Below are 16,180 nucleotides of genomic sequence, written 5' to 3'. Positions count from 1 at the left end.
TTTTGTAATAAGGAATAGGCTTGTTTGAGTAATTCTAAGTCTTTATGACACATCAATATATCATCCATGTAATGGATTAACAGTAAATTTGGATAGGTCTCCCTGACTGGTTTGAGCGCTTCCTGAACATATAACTGACACATCGTAGGGCTGTTGGCCATGCCCTGAGGTAGGACCTTCCACTGGTATCTTTTATCAGGTTCAGTATGATTAATTGATGGGACAGTAAAAGCAAACCTGGGCCTATCTGGGGGGTAAAGCAGAATAGAGAAAAAACAATCCTTGATATCTATTATTACCAAATTCCAATCTTTTTGTAGGGCCGAGAGTATAGGAAGGCCCCGATGAATGGGTCCAAGGGATTCCATCTGATCGTTAATGGCCCTCAAGTCATGGAGTAGTCGCCATTTTCCTGATTTTTTCCTTATTACAAAAATTGGGGTGTTCCAAGGAGAGGTGGAGGGCTCCAAATGTCCCAATCTTAATTGTTCATCCACCAGTCCTGTAGCTGCCTGTAATTTCTCAGAGGTTAATGGCCACTGGGGAACCCACACCGTGTCCTCCGTCCTCCATGGTATGGGTCGTGCTGCCCCAATGGCGCCTAGGAAAAACCCAGGCCTTGTTTATGGGGGTTGGCGATCGGTTCAATGGGCGTGAGACAACCCTGTTCTAATCGCCCTAGGCCTTTCCCTTCCTTATAGCCCTTCCTAGACATCATGTGGGCCACTTGTGGGGGGTATTCATTAGATAAGGTCAGTCCCATGGTCTGCATAACATCCCTCCCCCAAAGATTAACAGGCAGGGGAAGTACATAAGGAATAAATTGTCCCTGTCGGCCATCGGCAGTTGTCCAAGTTAGAGTGGCAGAGCTGATCATAGGGCATGACTGGTAGCCTAATCCTTGTAGTGAGTGAGAAGATTTTGTGGTAGGCCATGATTGAGGCCACCATTTTGAGGAAATTATACTTTTATCAGCCCCAGTATCCAGTATGCCTTCGAATTTCTTTCCATTAATTTCTAAGCTCAATTTTGGGCGGTTGTTAAGGTGAACCACCAAGTATGCCGAATCATGCCAGTGGACCCCATGGGTCCCTTGGTATCCTGTATCGTGGCCTGGGAGCACAGAAGGAGTAATAACTGTGCTATTCTATCTCCTTTACTTATGGAAAAAACCCCATCGGGACTTGAACAAAGAATCTGAATATCAAGAGAGCGCTGAGCTTCAACAAGGCCTGGATGGACTATCAGTCCTTGTAGGGCAAGAGATCCTCTCCCAAGGACAAGGCCTATGGTTCCCGGGGGTAGAGGCCCCACAGTCTGAGCAGGAATTGGCTGAATGCCCATCTGGAGCATTAGAAAGAAGTCTGAGGCAGCACGCAGGTCCAATTTTGTGTCGCCTCTTGGGGGACCTCCTCTGCTGGAGTCGTGGCCCTGTGAAAGCGGTTCCCATATCTTTGAGGGCCCTGGGACCGGGGGCCCACCAGCCCGTTTTTTGACATCTCATTAGGTCGAGTCTCCAAAGGAGGGAGTAGTTTGCCTTTAATGTCTCTCACTGATCGGCACTGGTCAGCCCTATGGTAGCCTTTGCCACATCGGACACAGAGGGTTGCAGACCCCCTGTCTCTTTTTGTCATCCTGCAGTCTCTTTTTAGATGGCCTGTTTTCCCACATTGAAAGCATGATCTTTTATCCGTCCCTTTAACGGGGCGTCGCTGGAACTGGAGAATGGCAGCCGCCAGGCCTGAGTTAGTAAGGGGCCCTCCAAGTTCCCGGCAAACTCTAAGCCAATCCTGTAGCCCTTTATTTCTTCGGGGGGCTATGGCTGTTCGGCATTCCTGGGTGGCTTGCTCGAAAACGAGCTGTTCTATTAGTGGTGCTGCTTGTTCAGAATCGCCAAAGATTCGTCCTGCAGCCTCTGTCATTCTTGCTACAAAATCTGAGAAATTTTCCTGGGGTCCCTGAACGATTTTTGTAAGTTGATTATCAATCCCTCCTCTCCTGGACAGTGCCTTCCAGGCTCTAATAGCCGTGCTGGAGACCTGAGCATAGGCGCCCCAGTGGTAAGCAGACTGATCAGCTGCAAAGCGGCCCTGTCCTGTTAAGAGTTCGAAAGTCCATTCTTGTTGCTCAGGTATTAAGGCCGTAGCATTCGCTCTGGCCTGTGTTTGGGCTGCCTCATACCAGAGCACTTTCCATTCCATGTATTGGCCCATGCTGGCAAGGGCTGCCTTAGCAATCATCTGCCAATCAGCTGGTGCCAATGCTGTCATGGCCAACCTGTCGAGTTGTGTTAGAGTAAAGTTGGCCGTGACTCCATACTTTCTAACTGATTCCGCTAATTCCTTAATCTGATTATATTCAACAGGGGCATGGACCCGTCCTCCCTCCGGAGTCTCAAAGATAGGAAATGTCATACTCAGCTTTCTTCTCACCCTCTCGGGGACTAGGGAGAAGGCGCGTGAGCGTGTCTCATATGGAGGAGGCGCCGTTGGTGGCGGCCGCACTAGAAGGCTTCTATTACTTCCCCTACATTCATTGGGGTAATATCTTTCCTCCTCATATTTAGCTGCTTCCTCATCTAGCTCAGCCTCCTCCTCTGAGTCTAAGGTTTTATTTTCAGAGCTTTCAGAACTGTCGAGGTTCAGCGCTTCTAGCTCTTTCACAGGGTATAGGCTGGCTCCCCCTCCTGGTTTATGTGTAGAGGAGGAAGTGCTAGAATCTGAAAATTTCAACGCTCCCTTGTCTGCGGACTTACCGGGAGGGCACTTTTTCTTTCTTAGGACGTCTTTTTTCTTGCGCGCGCCCAACCTCTCACTACATTCGGTATCTGACAGACTTTCCCGGACTACCTCGAGAGTGGCCTGTCCTTCTACTACTGCTGCCTTACACGTTTCATCCTTTAAACAATTCTTAACCAGCTTCCATATAGCTTTGGTCCCTAGGCGCAGATCCTCTTCCGCCAATTTTCTGTCAAGGTCTTTTCCAAGTTTGTTCCATGAGGCAATCATAAACGAGCCTGAACAGGCAAACCAAGGCGCCACCCTCTCCACCTCCTTCACAAAGTTTTTAAGTGTTCCTCCTCCAATTTTGATGTTCCTCTGCTTTAACACTGTTTCCAAGGCCGTGACCACAGACTGTGAGGATCCCATGATGGGCCAGGAACGCCGGCGGCTTATCTACGTCCGTCTGACAAGGCGTGAGGTGAAAGGGTAGAGACGGACACGCTGCTCTCTTATGTACGGGAGTCTTACACACACCTCCCCAGACGGTGCCGCTTATCTACGTCGGCCTTATCGCGTCCTTGCTCCTCAACAGTCAAAATCGAAGGTAAAAGGGAGCTGCGTGAAGCTCACTTATATACGAGAGACTGAGACGCGCCTTCAGCTGCTGTGATCGTCCTTTTAACAGCGAAAATGGTGAAAACAGAACATAAAGAGTAGGGTGGCTCCCAGGACAAATACTATAGCCTCAACAAATCCTTCCCAAGGCGGTGACAACCCCAGACCAAAGTCCAAGAGAGGGCTGCCTCTCCGAACATATCTACCTGCAGTTCTGAATCCTCCTTGTCGCCAAGGGATCTCCGAAGGTGCTGACGATGGCGAGGTCTTTCCCGGGTTTTTGGCACCAGATGTCCCGCGCTAGGTCTCGCCAGCAGAAACTACGCGGCACACACAGGATCCTACTGCAGAAAAGCTTTAATGGGTCTTGAGAGGGAGAGCATAAGCTTACAATGCGGAGACGCCGAGTGAGGAATAACCGTCCCTTATATAGGAAACTATCCTCGCATAGGACATGTCACTCTCTGACTGGTCGCTGCCAATTATGCCAGATGACGTACCAAAACGTACGTGTCCCTTTGAGTAGGGAAGTTACCAGGCGCCTGCATATTGCCCTTTTTACTAGGTGTGTTCTGCCGGATGCCGGTGCCATCTTGTAATGGAGTTTGTGAGGACAGCTCCTCACATCTCTGAGGACAGCTCCTCGGACAGCTCCTCACAATGAGATTGTACTCTTTAGCTAGGGAGAATATTTTTATCTTTATTAACTTGAGTACTTCTTATTTACATGTCGCTTGTTATTCCCTTTCCCAGTTTCCAGGCCAACATCCCTCTAACCCCTCCCCCCTCCTCCTATATAGGCTTCCCCTCCCCCCATTACCAGCCTCCCCCCAACAATCATGTTCACTAGGTGTTCAGTCTTGGCAGAACCAAGTGCTTCCCCTTCCACTGGTGCTCTTACTAGGCTATTCATTGCTATCTATGATGTTGGAGTTCAGGGTCAGTTCATGTATAGTCTTTGCTTAGTGGCTTAGTCCCTGGAAGATATGGTTGCTTGGCAGTGTTGTTCATATGGGGTCTCGAGCCCCTCCAAGCTCTTCCATTCCTTTCTCTGATTCCTTCAACGGGGGTCCCATTCTCAGTTCAGTGGTTTGATGCTGGCATTCACCAATGTATTGGCTGTATTCTGACTGTGTCTCTCAGGAGAGATCTACATCCAGTTCCTGTCAGCCTGCACTTCTTTGCTTCATCCATCTTCTCTAGTTTGGTGGCTGTAATGTGTATTGATCCATGCTTATCACCCTGTACAAAGCTTAAGTCCAAGTGGATCAAGGACCTCTACATCAAACCAGATACACTCAAACTAATAGAAGAAAAAGTGGGGAAGCACCTCGAACATATGGGCACTGGAGAAAATTTCCTAAACAAAACACCAATGGCTTATGCTCTAAGATCAAGAATCGACAAATGGGATCTCATAAAACTGCAAAGCTTCTGTAAGGTAAAGGACACTGTTAGGACAAAACGACAACCAACAGATTGGGAAAAGATCTTTACCAATCCTACAACAGATAGAGGGCTTATATCCAAAATATACAAAGAACTCAAGAAGTTAGACCGCAGGGAGACAAATAACTCTATTAAAAATGGGGTTCAGTGCTCTAAGATCAAGAATCGACAAATGGGATCTCATAAAACTGCAAAGCTTCTGTAAGGCAAAGGACACTGTGGTTAGGACAAAATGGCAACCAACAGATTGGGAAAAGATCTTTACCAATCCTACAACAGATAGAGGCCTTATATCCAAAATATACAAAGAACTCAAGATGTTAGACCGCAGGGAGACAAATAACCCTATTAAAAAATGGGGTTCAGAGCTAAACAAAGAATTCACAGCTGAGGAATGCTGAATGGCTGAGAAACACCTAAAGAAATGTTCAACATCTTTAGTCATAAGAGAAATGCAAATCAAAACAACCCTGAGATTTCACCTCACACCAGTGAGAATGGCTAAGATCAAAATCTCAGGTGACAGCAGATGCTGGCAAGGATGTGGAGAAAGAGGAACACTCCTTCATTGTTGGTGGTATGGCAGACTGCTACAACCATTCTGAAAATCAGTCTTGAGGTTCCTCAGATAATTGGACATTGAACTGCCTGAGGATCCAGCTATACCTCTCTTGGGCATATACCCAAAAGATGCCCCAACCTATAAAAAAGAAACATGCTCCACTATGTTCATAGCAGCCTTATTTATAATAGCCAGAAGCTGGAAAGAACCCAGATGCCCTTCAACAGAGGAATGGATACAGAAAATGTGGTACATCTACACAATGGAATATTACTCAGCTATCAAAAACAATGACTTTATGAAATTCGTAGGCAAATGGTCTGAACTGGAAAATATCATCCTGAGTGAGGTAACCCAATCACAGAAAAACACACATGGTATGCACTCATTGATAAGTAGCTATTAGCCCAAATGCTTGAATTACCCTAGATGCCTAGAACAAATGAAACTCAAGACAGATGATCAAAATGTGAATGCTTCACTCCTTCTTTAAAAGGGGAACAAGAATACCCTTGGCAGGGAAGAGAAGGCAAAGATTAAAACAGAGACTGAAGGAACACCCATTCAGAGCCTGCCCCACATGTGGCCTATGCATACACAGCCATCCAATTAGGCAAGATGGATGAAGCAAAGAAGTGCAGGCCGACAGGAGCCGGATGTAGATCTCTCCCGAGAGACACAGCCAGAATACAGCAAACACAGAGGCGTATGCCAGCAGCAAACCACTGAACTGAGAATAGGACCCCCATTGAAGGAATCAGAGAAAGAACTGGAAGAGCTTGAAGGGGTTTGAGACCCCATATGTACAACAATGCCAAGCAACCAGAGCTTCCAGGGACTAAGCCACTACCTAAAGACTATACATGGACTGACCCTGGACTCTGACCTCATAGGTAGCAATGAATATCCTAGTAAGAGCACCAGTGGAAGGGGAAGCCCTGGGTCCTGCTAAGACTGAACCCCCAGTGAACTAGATTGTTGGGGGGAGGGCGGCAAGAGGGGGGAGGATGGGGATGGGAATACCCATAAAGAAGGGGAGGAGGAGGGGGATGTTTGCCCGGAAACCGGGAAGGGGAATAACACTCGAAGTGTATATGAGAAATACTCAAGTTAATAAAAAAAAAGGAAAAAAAAATACTAGCTTCAAAAAATGGGGTTCAGATGTTGAAGGAATCAGAGAAAGGACTGGAAGAGCTTGAAGAGGCTCGAGACCCCATATGAACAACAATGCCAAGCAATCAGAGCTTCCACAGACTAAGCCATTACCCAAAGACTATACATGAACTGACCCTGAACTCCAACATCATAGGTAGGAATGAATAGCCTAGTAAGAGCACCAGTGGAATGGGAAGCCCTTGGTCCTGCTAAGACTGAACCCCAGTGAACGTGATTGTTGGGGGGAGGGCGGTAATGGGGAGAGAATATGGAGGGGAACAGCCATATAGAAGGGGAGGGGAGGGATGTTGGCTGGAAACTGGGAAAGGGAATAACAAGCGAAATGTAAATAAGAAATACTCAAGTTAATAAAGAAAATAAATAGGGTTCAGAGCTAAACAAAGAATTCACAGCTGAGGAATGCCGAATGGCTGAGAAACACCTAAAGAAGTGTTCAACATCTTTAGTCATAAGGGAAATGCAAATCACAACAACCCTGAGATTTCACCTCACACCAGTGAGAATGGCTAAGATCAAAAACTCAGGTGACAGCAGATGCTGGCGAGGATGTGGAGAAAGAGGAACACTCCTCCATTGTTGGTGGGATTGCAGACTGGTATACCCATTCTGGAAATCAGTCTGGAGGTTCCTCAGAAAATTGGACCTTGAACTACCTGAGGACCCAGCTATACCTCTCTTGGGCATATACACAAAATATTCCCCAACATATAACAAAGACACGTGCTCCACTATGTTCATAGCAGCCTTATTTATAATAGCCAGAAGTTGGAAAGAACCCAGATGTCCTTCAATAGAGGAATGGATACAGAAAATGTGGTACATCTACACAATGGAACATTACTCAGCTATCAAAAACAATGACTTTATGAAATTCGTAGGCAAATGGATGGAACTGGAAAATATCATCCTGAGTGATGTAACCCAATCACAGAAAAACACACATGGTATGCACTCATTGACAGTGGATATTAGCCCAAATGCTCGAATTACCCTAGATGCACAGAACATATGGAACTCAAGAAGGATGACCAAAATGCTAATGCTTCACTCCTTTAAAAGGGGAACAAGAATACCTTGGCAGGGAATAGGGAGGCAAAGTTTAGAACAGAGGCAGAATGAACACCCATTCAGAGCCTGCCCCACATGTGGTCCATAGGGAGAACTTTTTAAAGATCTAGTGGAATGCAGCCAAGTGTATTGAGCTAATGTGACCTCTCTCAAAATCAGTAATATTAATATGTTTCAAGACTCTTAAAAATGTCTATACCCTCTCATCTGGAATCTCTGTTCCTAGGACTCCATATAGTAGAAAAATAGGTTGGTTTCAAGCAGAAAAGCTACACATGAGGGAAAAAGAGACTAAGTACACCAATAGTACTAATAGTAGGCATTTATGAGTGATTGGATTAATAATTTTATTTTTCCTTTGTTTTTTCTCCATTTTCTGAAGTATATTAAGTTACCATGTAGAATTTATAGAACTATATAAAATACTTTAACTGTATGAGAGATATTGAAAGTTTTCCTATATGCCCCTAAATATTTTTAAGGCAAAGTATTCACCTTTTGGTATGTATTTACCATCATATCTAACAGCGAATAATTTGTCCATAATGGGTGCCATTTAAAACACACACACACACACACACACACACACACACACAGACACACACACAATATGGATAACTACTTGGCTCCCTAATATACCTTCCTTCACTCCCCAAATTTAGAAATATCACTTTTATTTTCCTTCTAGACACTTAATTTCCAAAGACATGCCAGTGTCAGCAGATTTATTTTTCCCCAAAACAGGTTAATGCTCCACTTAACTGCTGTCCAGATAGTTTTTATTAAAAAGTAGCACAGTTTGCCCTGTGAGATTTCAGCGTCACATGCTAGGAGGAGCTGATAATTTAACTAGGTTACAAGGAATCTTTGGAGAATCTAATTACTGCCGCATTATTGCTGAAATGGCCACAATGAAGTTGTCCGATAAAAAGCAAATCCTGGTTATGGGTTCTTCTTTGTTTCGGTACAAAATCTGTGGTAATTCTTTTCTTTGGAGAAAGGCCAGTATTTGTTTGAACAAGTTTGTTTTCACTGAGGGAAGATTTCAGCCCTCAGTCTATTAGCAGTCACTGCATCTTTTTTTAAATAGACATGCCCTTGTCTTTAAAATCATCCTCTGGCTCCTCAAGACTTCTTGTGGATTTATATCAATTACCTAAATTCTTGCATTTCTGTGAGCTGTCCACCATTCCGCCATAGCCAAGAGAACCCAACTTGATAATAGTCTCCCTTCCTATAACACACTTCCCTGTTGTCTTTTGAGTTGTGGGTCTGTTTCTCTTATTAATTCCCTAAATTAATGATGCTTTTAAAAATGTAGCTCACACATAGCTTCCTTCTCCTGTGCGTTCCAATTCTAATTTCTTTCTTATTGGAAAAATTTTTAAGTAAAACAATGGCTGTTTTCTATTCTTCTACTTATTTGTATTCAGTGTGGCTTGCTTCTCTCTCATTGGAAATTGCGGCTCCACATGAATGATAAAGAGTTGGGACTTCATCTATGATTTAAAATTATACTTTATATACTTTCTAGCAAGCAATAGCTTTAAAGTATCTTCAATTCTATAAAAGGAGGGGGAAGGAAAGAAAGGAGAGAGTGCAGAGAAGAAAATGTTCACACAAGTTAAGTAAGGACATCTTTATCAAACCTTAAGACTCAGATATTTATGAAGACAAGGAGATGGAAAGATTTTTAAGAGGAAGAGGTGGTGGCGGGTGACTGCAAGATAATACACATATAAACTCACAGAGGCTGTGACACCACGCAGAAGACCTGCATCGGCACCTATGAACTCACAGAGACCATGACTTCATGTAGAAGACCCACATAGTTTCAAAGCACAAAAAATCTCATTACTGAGAAGGCAGAGTGAACACAAAGTTCCACTGCTAACCAAAGACCTATTTGAAATTGATGCCTACTGGGAAGGAGAAAATCAGTTTTTCTCTAATGAAGTGTCATATGAACCGCAGTCTAAGACAGGCCCCAGACACAAAAGTAGATAGTCAGCTGACACAAAACATACTACACAGTTGTTGTGTGTGTTTGTGCACAGTACATTCTATTTTAGTATTTTTGTTTTATTGGGGTGTTTTTTCTGTTATTTGATTTTTGTTTTGTTGCTTTTGGTTGGTTGGTTGGTTGGTTGGTTGGTTGGTTGGTTGGTTGGTTGCTCAGTTGGTCAGTCAGTTGGTTGGTTGGGTGGTTGGTTGGTTGGTTGTCATAAGGGTTTGAAAGAGAGAAAGAACAAAAAGTTGGGAAGGTAGGGAGGTGGGGAGGATCTGGAAGTAGTTGGGGTTGGGGAAAGAATATGATCAGCACATATTGTATCAAAAATTGAAAAAAGCAGGACACCGCACAGATCTGTAGGAACCCGGTCAAACAGCTCCCTGTACCCAAACCCCATGGGAGGGAGAGCTAGACCTTCAGAGGGGCATACATGTCTGGGAAGCCAGAGGAGACAACTCTCTGCCCACATTTCTGACTCTAGAGGAAAATACCTAGTGCCATCTGGGCCCTATGTGCACAGGGTCCCAAGAGAAGGCAGGGCAGGCCCTTCTTGTTGCTGCCCTCAAAAAGAACTGACACCGAGGTCTGAATAGCATCTCCAGGATCGAGACCAGAGGTAAGACCAACATTTCTGCTCCGAGTGACCTGCCAGGTGGATTCAGGACACATGCCCACAGGAACAGCAGAAGACCAGTAGACAGGAATGATTACACGCCTGAAAATAGAATACTCTGTTCCCATAACTGGCTGAAAGAGAACAGGAAAACAGATCTACAGCACTCCTGACACAAAGGCCTAAGCACTGTCAGAAACAGCACAACAAGGTAACACTAGAGACAACATGATGGCAAGAGGCAAGTGTAGGAACCCAAGCAACGGAAACCAAGACTACACAGCATCCTCAGAGCCCAATCTCCCACCAAAGCAAACACTGAATATCCAAACACACCAGAAAAGCAAGTTCTAGACTTAAAATCACATTTGATCATGATGACAGAGGAATTCAAGAAAGACATAAAGAACTCCCTTAGAGAAATGCAGGAAAACACAAATAAACAAGCAGAAGCCTATAGAGAGGAATCACAAAAATCCCTGAAAGAATTCCAGGAAAACACAATCAAACAAGTTAAGGAATTAAAATGGAAATAGAAGCAATAAAGAAAGCAAAAAGGGAGACAACCCTGGATATAGAAAACCAAAGGAAGAGACAAGGAGCCTAAGATACAAGCATCACCAACAAAATGCAAGAGATAGAAGAAAGAATCTCAGGAGCAGAAGATTCCATAGAAATCATTGACACAACAGTCAAAGATAATGTAAAACACAAAAAGCTACTGGCCCAAAACATACAGGAAATCCAAGACACAATGAGAAGATCAAACACAAGGATAATAGGTATAGAAGAGAGTGAAGACTCCCAACTCAAAAGACCAGTAAATATCTTCAACAAAATCATAGCAGAAAACTTCCTAACCTATAGAAAGACATGCCCATAAACTTAAAAGAAGCCTACAGAACTCCAAATAGATTGGACCAGAAAAGAAACTCCTCTCGTCACATAATAGGCAAAAGAACCAAATGCACAAAATAAAGAAAGAATATTAAAAGCAGTAAGGGAAAAATGTCAAGTAACATATAAAGGCAGACATATCAGAATTACACCAGTCTTCTTTCTCACCAGAGACAATGAAAGCTAGAAGATCCTGGACAGATATAATACAGACCCTAAGAGAACACAAATGCCAGCCCGGTATACTGTATCCAGCAAAGCTCTCAAATAACATAGATGGAGAAACCAAGATATTCCATGACAAAACAAAGTTTACACAATATCTTTCGACAAATCCAGTGCTACAAAGAATAATAAAAGGTAAAGCCCAATGTAAGGAGGCAAGTTACACCCTAGAAAAAGCAAGAAACTAATCATTTTGCATCAAAACAAAGAGAAGATAAGCACAAACATAATCTCACCTCCAAACACAAATATAAAAGGAAACAACAATCACTATTCCTTAATATCTCTCAACATCAATGGATTTAATTCCCCATTAAAAAAACACAGATTAACATACTGGATACACAATGAGGACCCAACATTTTACTGCCTACAGGAAAAATACCTCAGAGACAAAGACACACACTACCTCAGAGTAAAAGGCTGGAAAACAATTTTCCAAGCAAATGATCTGAAGAAGCAAGCTGGAGTATCCATTCTAATATCGAATAAAATCGATTTTCAAACAAAAGTATTCAAAAAAGAAGAGGAAGGACACTTCATATTCATCAAAGGAAAAATCCACCAAGATGAACTCTCAATCCTAAATATCTATGTTCCAAACAAAAGGGCACCTACATACATAAAAGAAACTTTACTAAATTCAAAGCACACACTGGACCTCACACAATAATAGTAGGAGATTTCAACACCGCACTCTAATCAATGGACAGATCATGGAAAGAGAAATTAAACAGAGACATAGACAGACTAAGAGAAGTCATGAACCAAATGGATTTAACAGATATTTATAGAACATTCTATTCTAAAACAAAAGGATATATTTTTCTCACCACCTCATGGTACTTACTCCAAAACTGACCGTATAATCGGCCATAAAACAGGCCTCAACAGATACAGAAAGATAGAAATAATCCCATGTGCCCTATCAGACCACCACAGGCTAAAGCTGGTCTTCAATAACATTAAGGAAAGAATGCCCAAATATACATTGAATAATGCTCTACTCATTGAAAACCTGGTCAAGGAAGAAATAAAGAAAGAAATTAAAGATTTCTTAAAATTTAATGAAAATGAAGATACAACATACCCAAACTTATGGGACACAATGAAAGCTGTGCTAAGAGGAAAACACATAGCTCTGAGTGCCTGCAGAAAGAAACAGAAGAGAGCATACATATATCAGCAGCTTGACAGTACACCTAAAAGCTCTAGAGCAAAAAGAGGGCAAATACACCCAGGAGGAGTAGAAGGAAGGAAATAGTCAAACTCAGAGCTGAAATCAACCAAGTAGAAACAAAAAGGACTACACAAAGAGACAACAAAACCAAAAGCTGATTCTTTGAGAAAATCAACAAGATAGATAAACCCTTAGCCAGACTAACCAGAGGACACAGAGAGTGTGTCCTAATTAACAAAATCAGAAATGAAAAAGGACATAACAACAGAGCCAGAGGAAATTCAAAAAATCATCAGATCCTACTGCAAAAGCCTATATTCAACAAAACTGGAAAATCTGGACGAAATGGACAATTTCCTAGACAGATACCAGGTACCCAAGTTAAATCAGGAACAAATAGACCATTTAAACAACCCCATAACTCCTAAAGAAATAGATGCAGTCATTAAAAGTCTGCCAACCAAAAAGTGCTCAGGTCCAGATGGGTTCAGTGCATAATTCTATCAGACCTTCATAGAAGACCTCATACCAATATTATCCAAACTATTCCACGAAATTAAAACAGGTGGAGCGCTACCGAATTCCTTCTGTGAAGCCACAATTACTCTTATACATAAACAACACAAAGACCCAACAAAGAAAGAGAACTTCAGACCAATTTCCCTTATGAATATCGATGCAAAAATACTCAATAAAGTTCTTGCAAACTGAGTCCAAGAGCACATCAAAACAATCATCCATCATGATCAAATAGGCTTCATTCCAGGGATACAGGGATGGTTTAATATACGGAAAACCATCAAGGTAATCCACTATACAAACAAACTGAAAGATAAAAACCACATGATCATTTCATTAGATGCCGAGAAAGCTTTGACAAAATTCAACACCCCTTCAAGATAAAAGTCCTGGAAAGAACAGGAATTCAAGACCCATACCTAAACATAGTAAAAGCCATATACAGCAAACCAGTAGCTAATATTAAACTAAATGGAGAGAAACTTGAAGCAATCCCACTAAATTCTCAAAGTCCTAGCCAGAGCAATCAGACAACAAAAGGAGATCAAAGGGATACAGATTGGAAAGGAAGTCAAAACATCATTATTTGCAGATGATATGATTGTATACTTAAGTGATCCCAAAAGTTCTACCAGAGAATTACTAAACCTAATAAACACTTTCAGCAAAGTATCTAGGTATAAAATTAACTCAAATAAATCAGTAGCCTTCCTCTACACAAAAGAAAAACAAGCTGAGAAAGAAATTAGGGAAACGACACCCTTCATAATAGTCCCAAATAATATAAAATACCTCAGTGTGACTTTAACCAAGCAAGTGAAAGACCTGTATGATAAGAACTTCAAGCCTCTGAAGAAAGAAATTGAAGAAGACCTCAGAAGATGGAAAGATCTCTTGTACGATAAGAACTTCAAGCCTCTGAAGAAATTGAAGAAGACCTAAGACGTTGGAAAGATCTCCCATGCTCATGGATTGGCCGGATTAATATAGTAAAAATGGCCATTTTACCAAAAGTGATCTACAAATTCAAAGTAATCCCCATCAAAATTCCAACCCAATTCTTCATAGAGTTAGACAGAACAATTTGCAAATTCACCTGGAATAACAAAAAACCCAGGATAGCTAAAACTATCCTCAACAATAAAAGGACTTCCGGTGGTATCACTATCCCTGAACTCAAGCAGTATTGCAGAGCAATAGTGATAAAAACTATATGGTATTGGTACAGAGACAGGCAGATAGACCAGTGGAATAGAATTGAAGACCCATAAATGAACCCACACACCTATGGTCACTTGATTTTTGACAAAGGAGCCAAAACCATCCAATGGGAAAAGATAACATTTTCAGCAAATGGTGGCTGGTTTAGCTGGAGGTCAGCTTGTAGAAGAATGCAGATCGATCCATTCTTATCACCCTGTACAAAGCTTAAGTCCAAGTGGATCAAGGACCTCCATATCAAACCAGATACACTTGAACTAATAGAAGAAAAAGTGGGGAAGAACCTCGAACCCATAGGCACTGGAGAAAATTTCCTGAACTAAACACCAATGGCTTCTGCTCTAAGATAAAGAATCAACAAATGGGATCTCATAAAACTGCAAAGCTTCTGTAAGGCAAAGGACACTGTTGTAAGGACAAAAGGGCAACCAACAGATTGGGAAAGGATCTTTACCAATCCTACAACAGATAGAGGGCTTATATCCAAAATATACAAAGAACTCAAGAAGTTAGACCACAGGAAGACAAATACCCTTATTAAAATTGGGGTTCAGAGCTAAACAAAGAATTCACAGCTGAGGAATGCCGAATGGCTGAGAAACACCTAAAGAAGTGTTCAACATCTTTAGTCATAAGGGAAATGCAAATCAAAACAACACTGAGATTTCACCTCACACCAGTGAGAATGGCTAAGATCAAAAACTTGAGTGTCAGCAGATGCTGGCGAGGATTTGGAGAAAGAGGAACACTCCTCCATTGTTGGTGGGATTGCAGACTGGTACAACCATTCTAGAAATCAGTCTGGAGGTTCCTCAGAAAATTGGACCTTGAACTACCTGAGGACCCAGCTATACCTCTCTTGGGCATATACACAAAAGATGCCCCAACCTATAACAAAGACACGTGCTCCACTATGTTCATAGCAGCCTTATTTATAATAGCCAGAAGCTGGAAAGAACCCAGATGTCCTTCAATAGAGGAATGGATACAGAAAATGTGGTACATCTACACCTGGAATACTACTCAGCTATCAAAAACAATGACTTTATGAAATTCGTAGGCAAATGGATGGAACTGGAAAATATCATCCTGAGTGATGTAACCCAATCACAGAAAAACACACATGGTATGCACTCATTGATAAGTAGCTATTAGCCCAAATGCTTGAATTACCCTAGATGCACAGAGCACATGAAACTCAAGAAGGATGACCAAAATGCGAATGCTTCACTCCTTCTTTAAAAGGGGAACAAGAATACCCTTGAGAGGGAATAGGGAGGCAATGTTTAGAATAGAGGCTGAAGGAACACCCATTCAGAGCCTGCCCCACATGTGGTCCATACATATACAGCCACCAAACTAGATAAGATGGATGAAGCAAAGAAGTGCAGGCCGACAGGAACTGGATTTGATCTCTCCTGAGAGACACACCCAGATTACAGCAAATACATAGGCGAATGCCAGCAGCAATCCACTGAACTGAGATCGGGACCCCCATTGAAGGAATCAGAGAAAGGTCTGGAAGAGCTTGAAGGGGCTTGAGACCTCATATGAACAACAATGCCAACCAACCCGAACTTCCAGGGACTAAGTCACTCCCCAAAGACTATATGTGGACTTACCCTGAGCTCCAACTGCATAGGTAGCAATGAATAGCCTAGTAAGAGCACCAGTGGAAGGGAAGTCCTTGGTCCTGCCAAGACTGAACCCCCAGTGAACGTGATTGTTGGGGGAAGGGCGGTAATGGGCTGAGGATTTGGAGGGGAACACCCATACAGAAGCGGAGGGGGAGGGTTTTGGGGGATGTTGGCCAGGAAACTTGGAAAAGAAATAACAATTGAAATGTAAATAGAAAATACCCAAGTTAATAAAGATGGAGAAAAAAACTGGAAAAAGAAAAGGGATGTTTTAACACAATGTT

General features: G+C 42.5%; 1 protein-coding gene across 1 annotated transcript; it reads right to left on the bottom strand.

Annotated features, from left to right (window-relative positions):
- Positions 1–1,352: 1,352 nt before the first annotated feature.
- On the bottom strand, positions 1,353–3,149 carry LOC148001345 (uncharacterized). The gene has a single exon (XM_087584609.1). It carries the CDS (start codon positions 3,147–3,149, stop codon positions 1,353–1,355), a length of 1,797 nt encoding a protein of 598 aa, XP_087440735.1.
- Positions 3,150–16,180: the final 13,031 nt, after the last annotated feature.

Source organism: Rattus norvegicus, chromosome 14 (assembly GCF_021556685.1).
Source record: "Rattus norvegicus strain SHRSP/BbbUtx chromosome 14, alternate assembly SHRSP_T2T, whole genome shotgun sequence".
Taxonomy (NCBI): Eukaryota; Metazoa; Chordata; class Mammalia; order Rodentia; family Muridae; genus Rattus; species Rattus norvegicus.
This window is presented reverse-complemented; position numbering and strand designations above follow the sequence as displayed.

Coding starts and splice junctions, on each gene's coding strand:
- LOC148001345 (XM_087584609.1), bottom strand. CDS start 3,149: ATGGGATCCTCACAGTCTGTGGTCACGGCCTTGGAAACAGTGTTAAAG.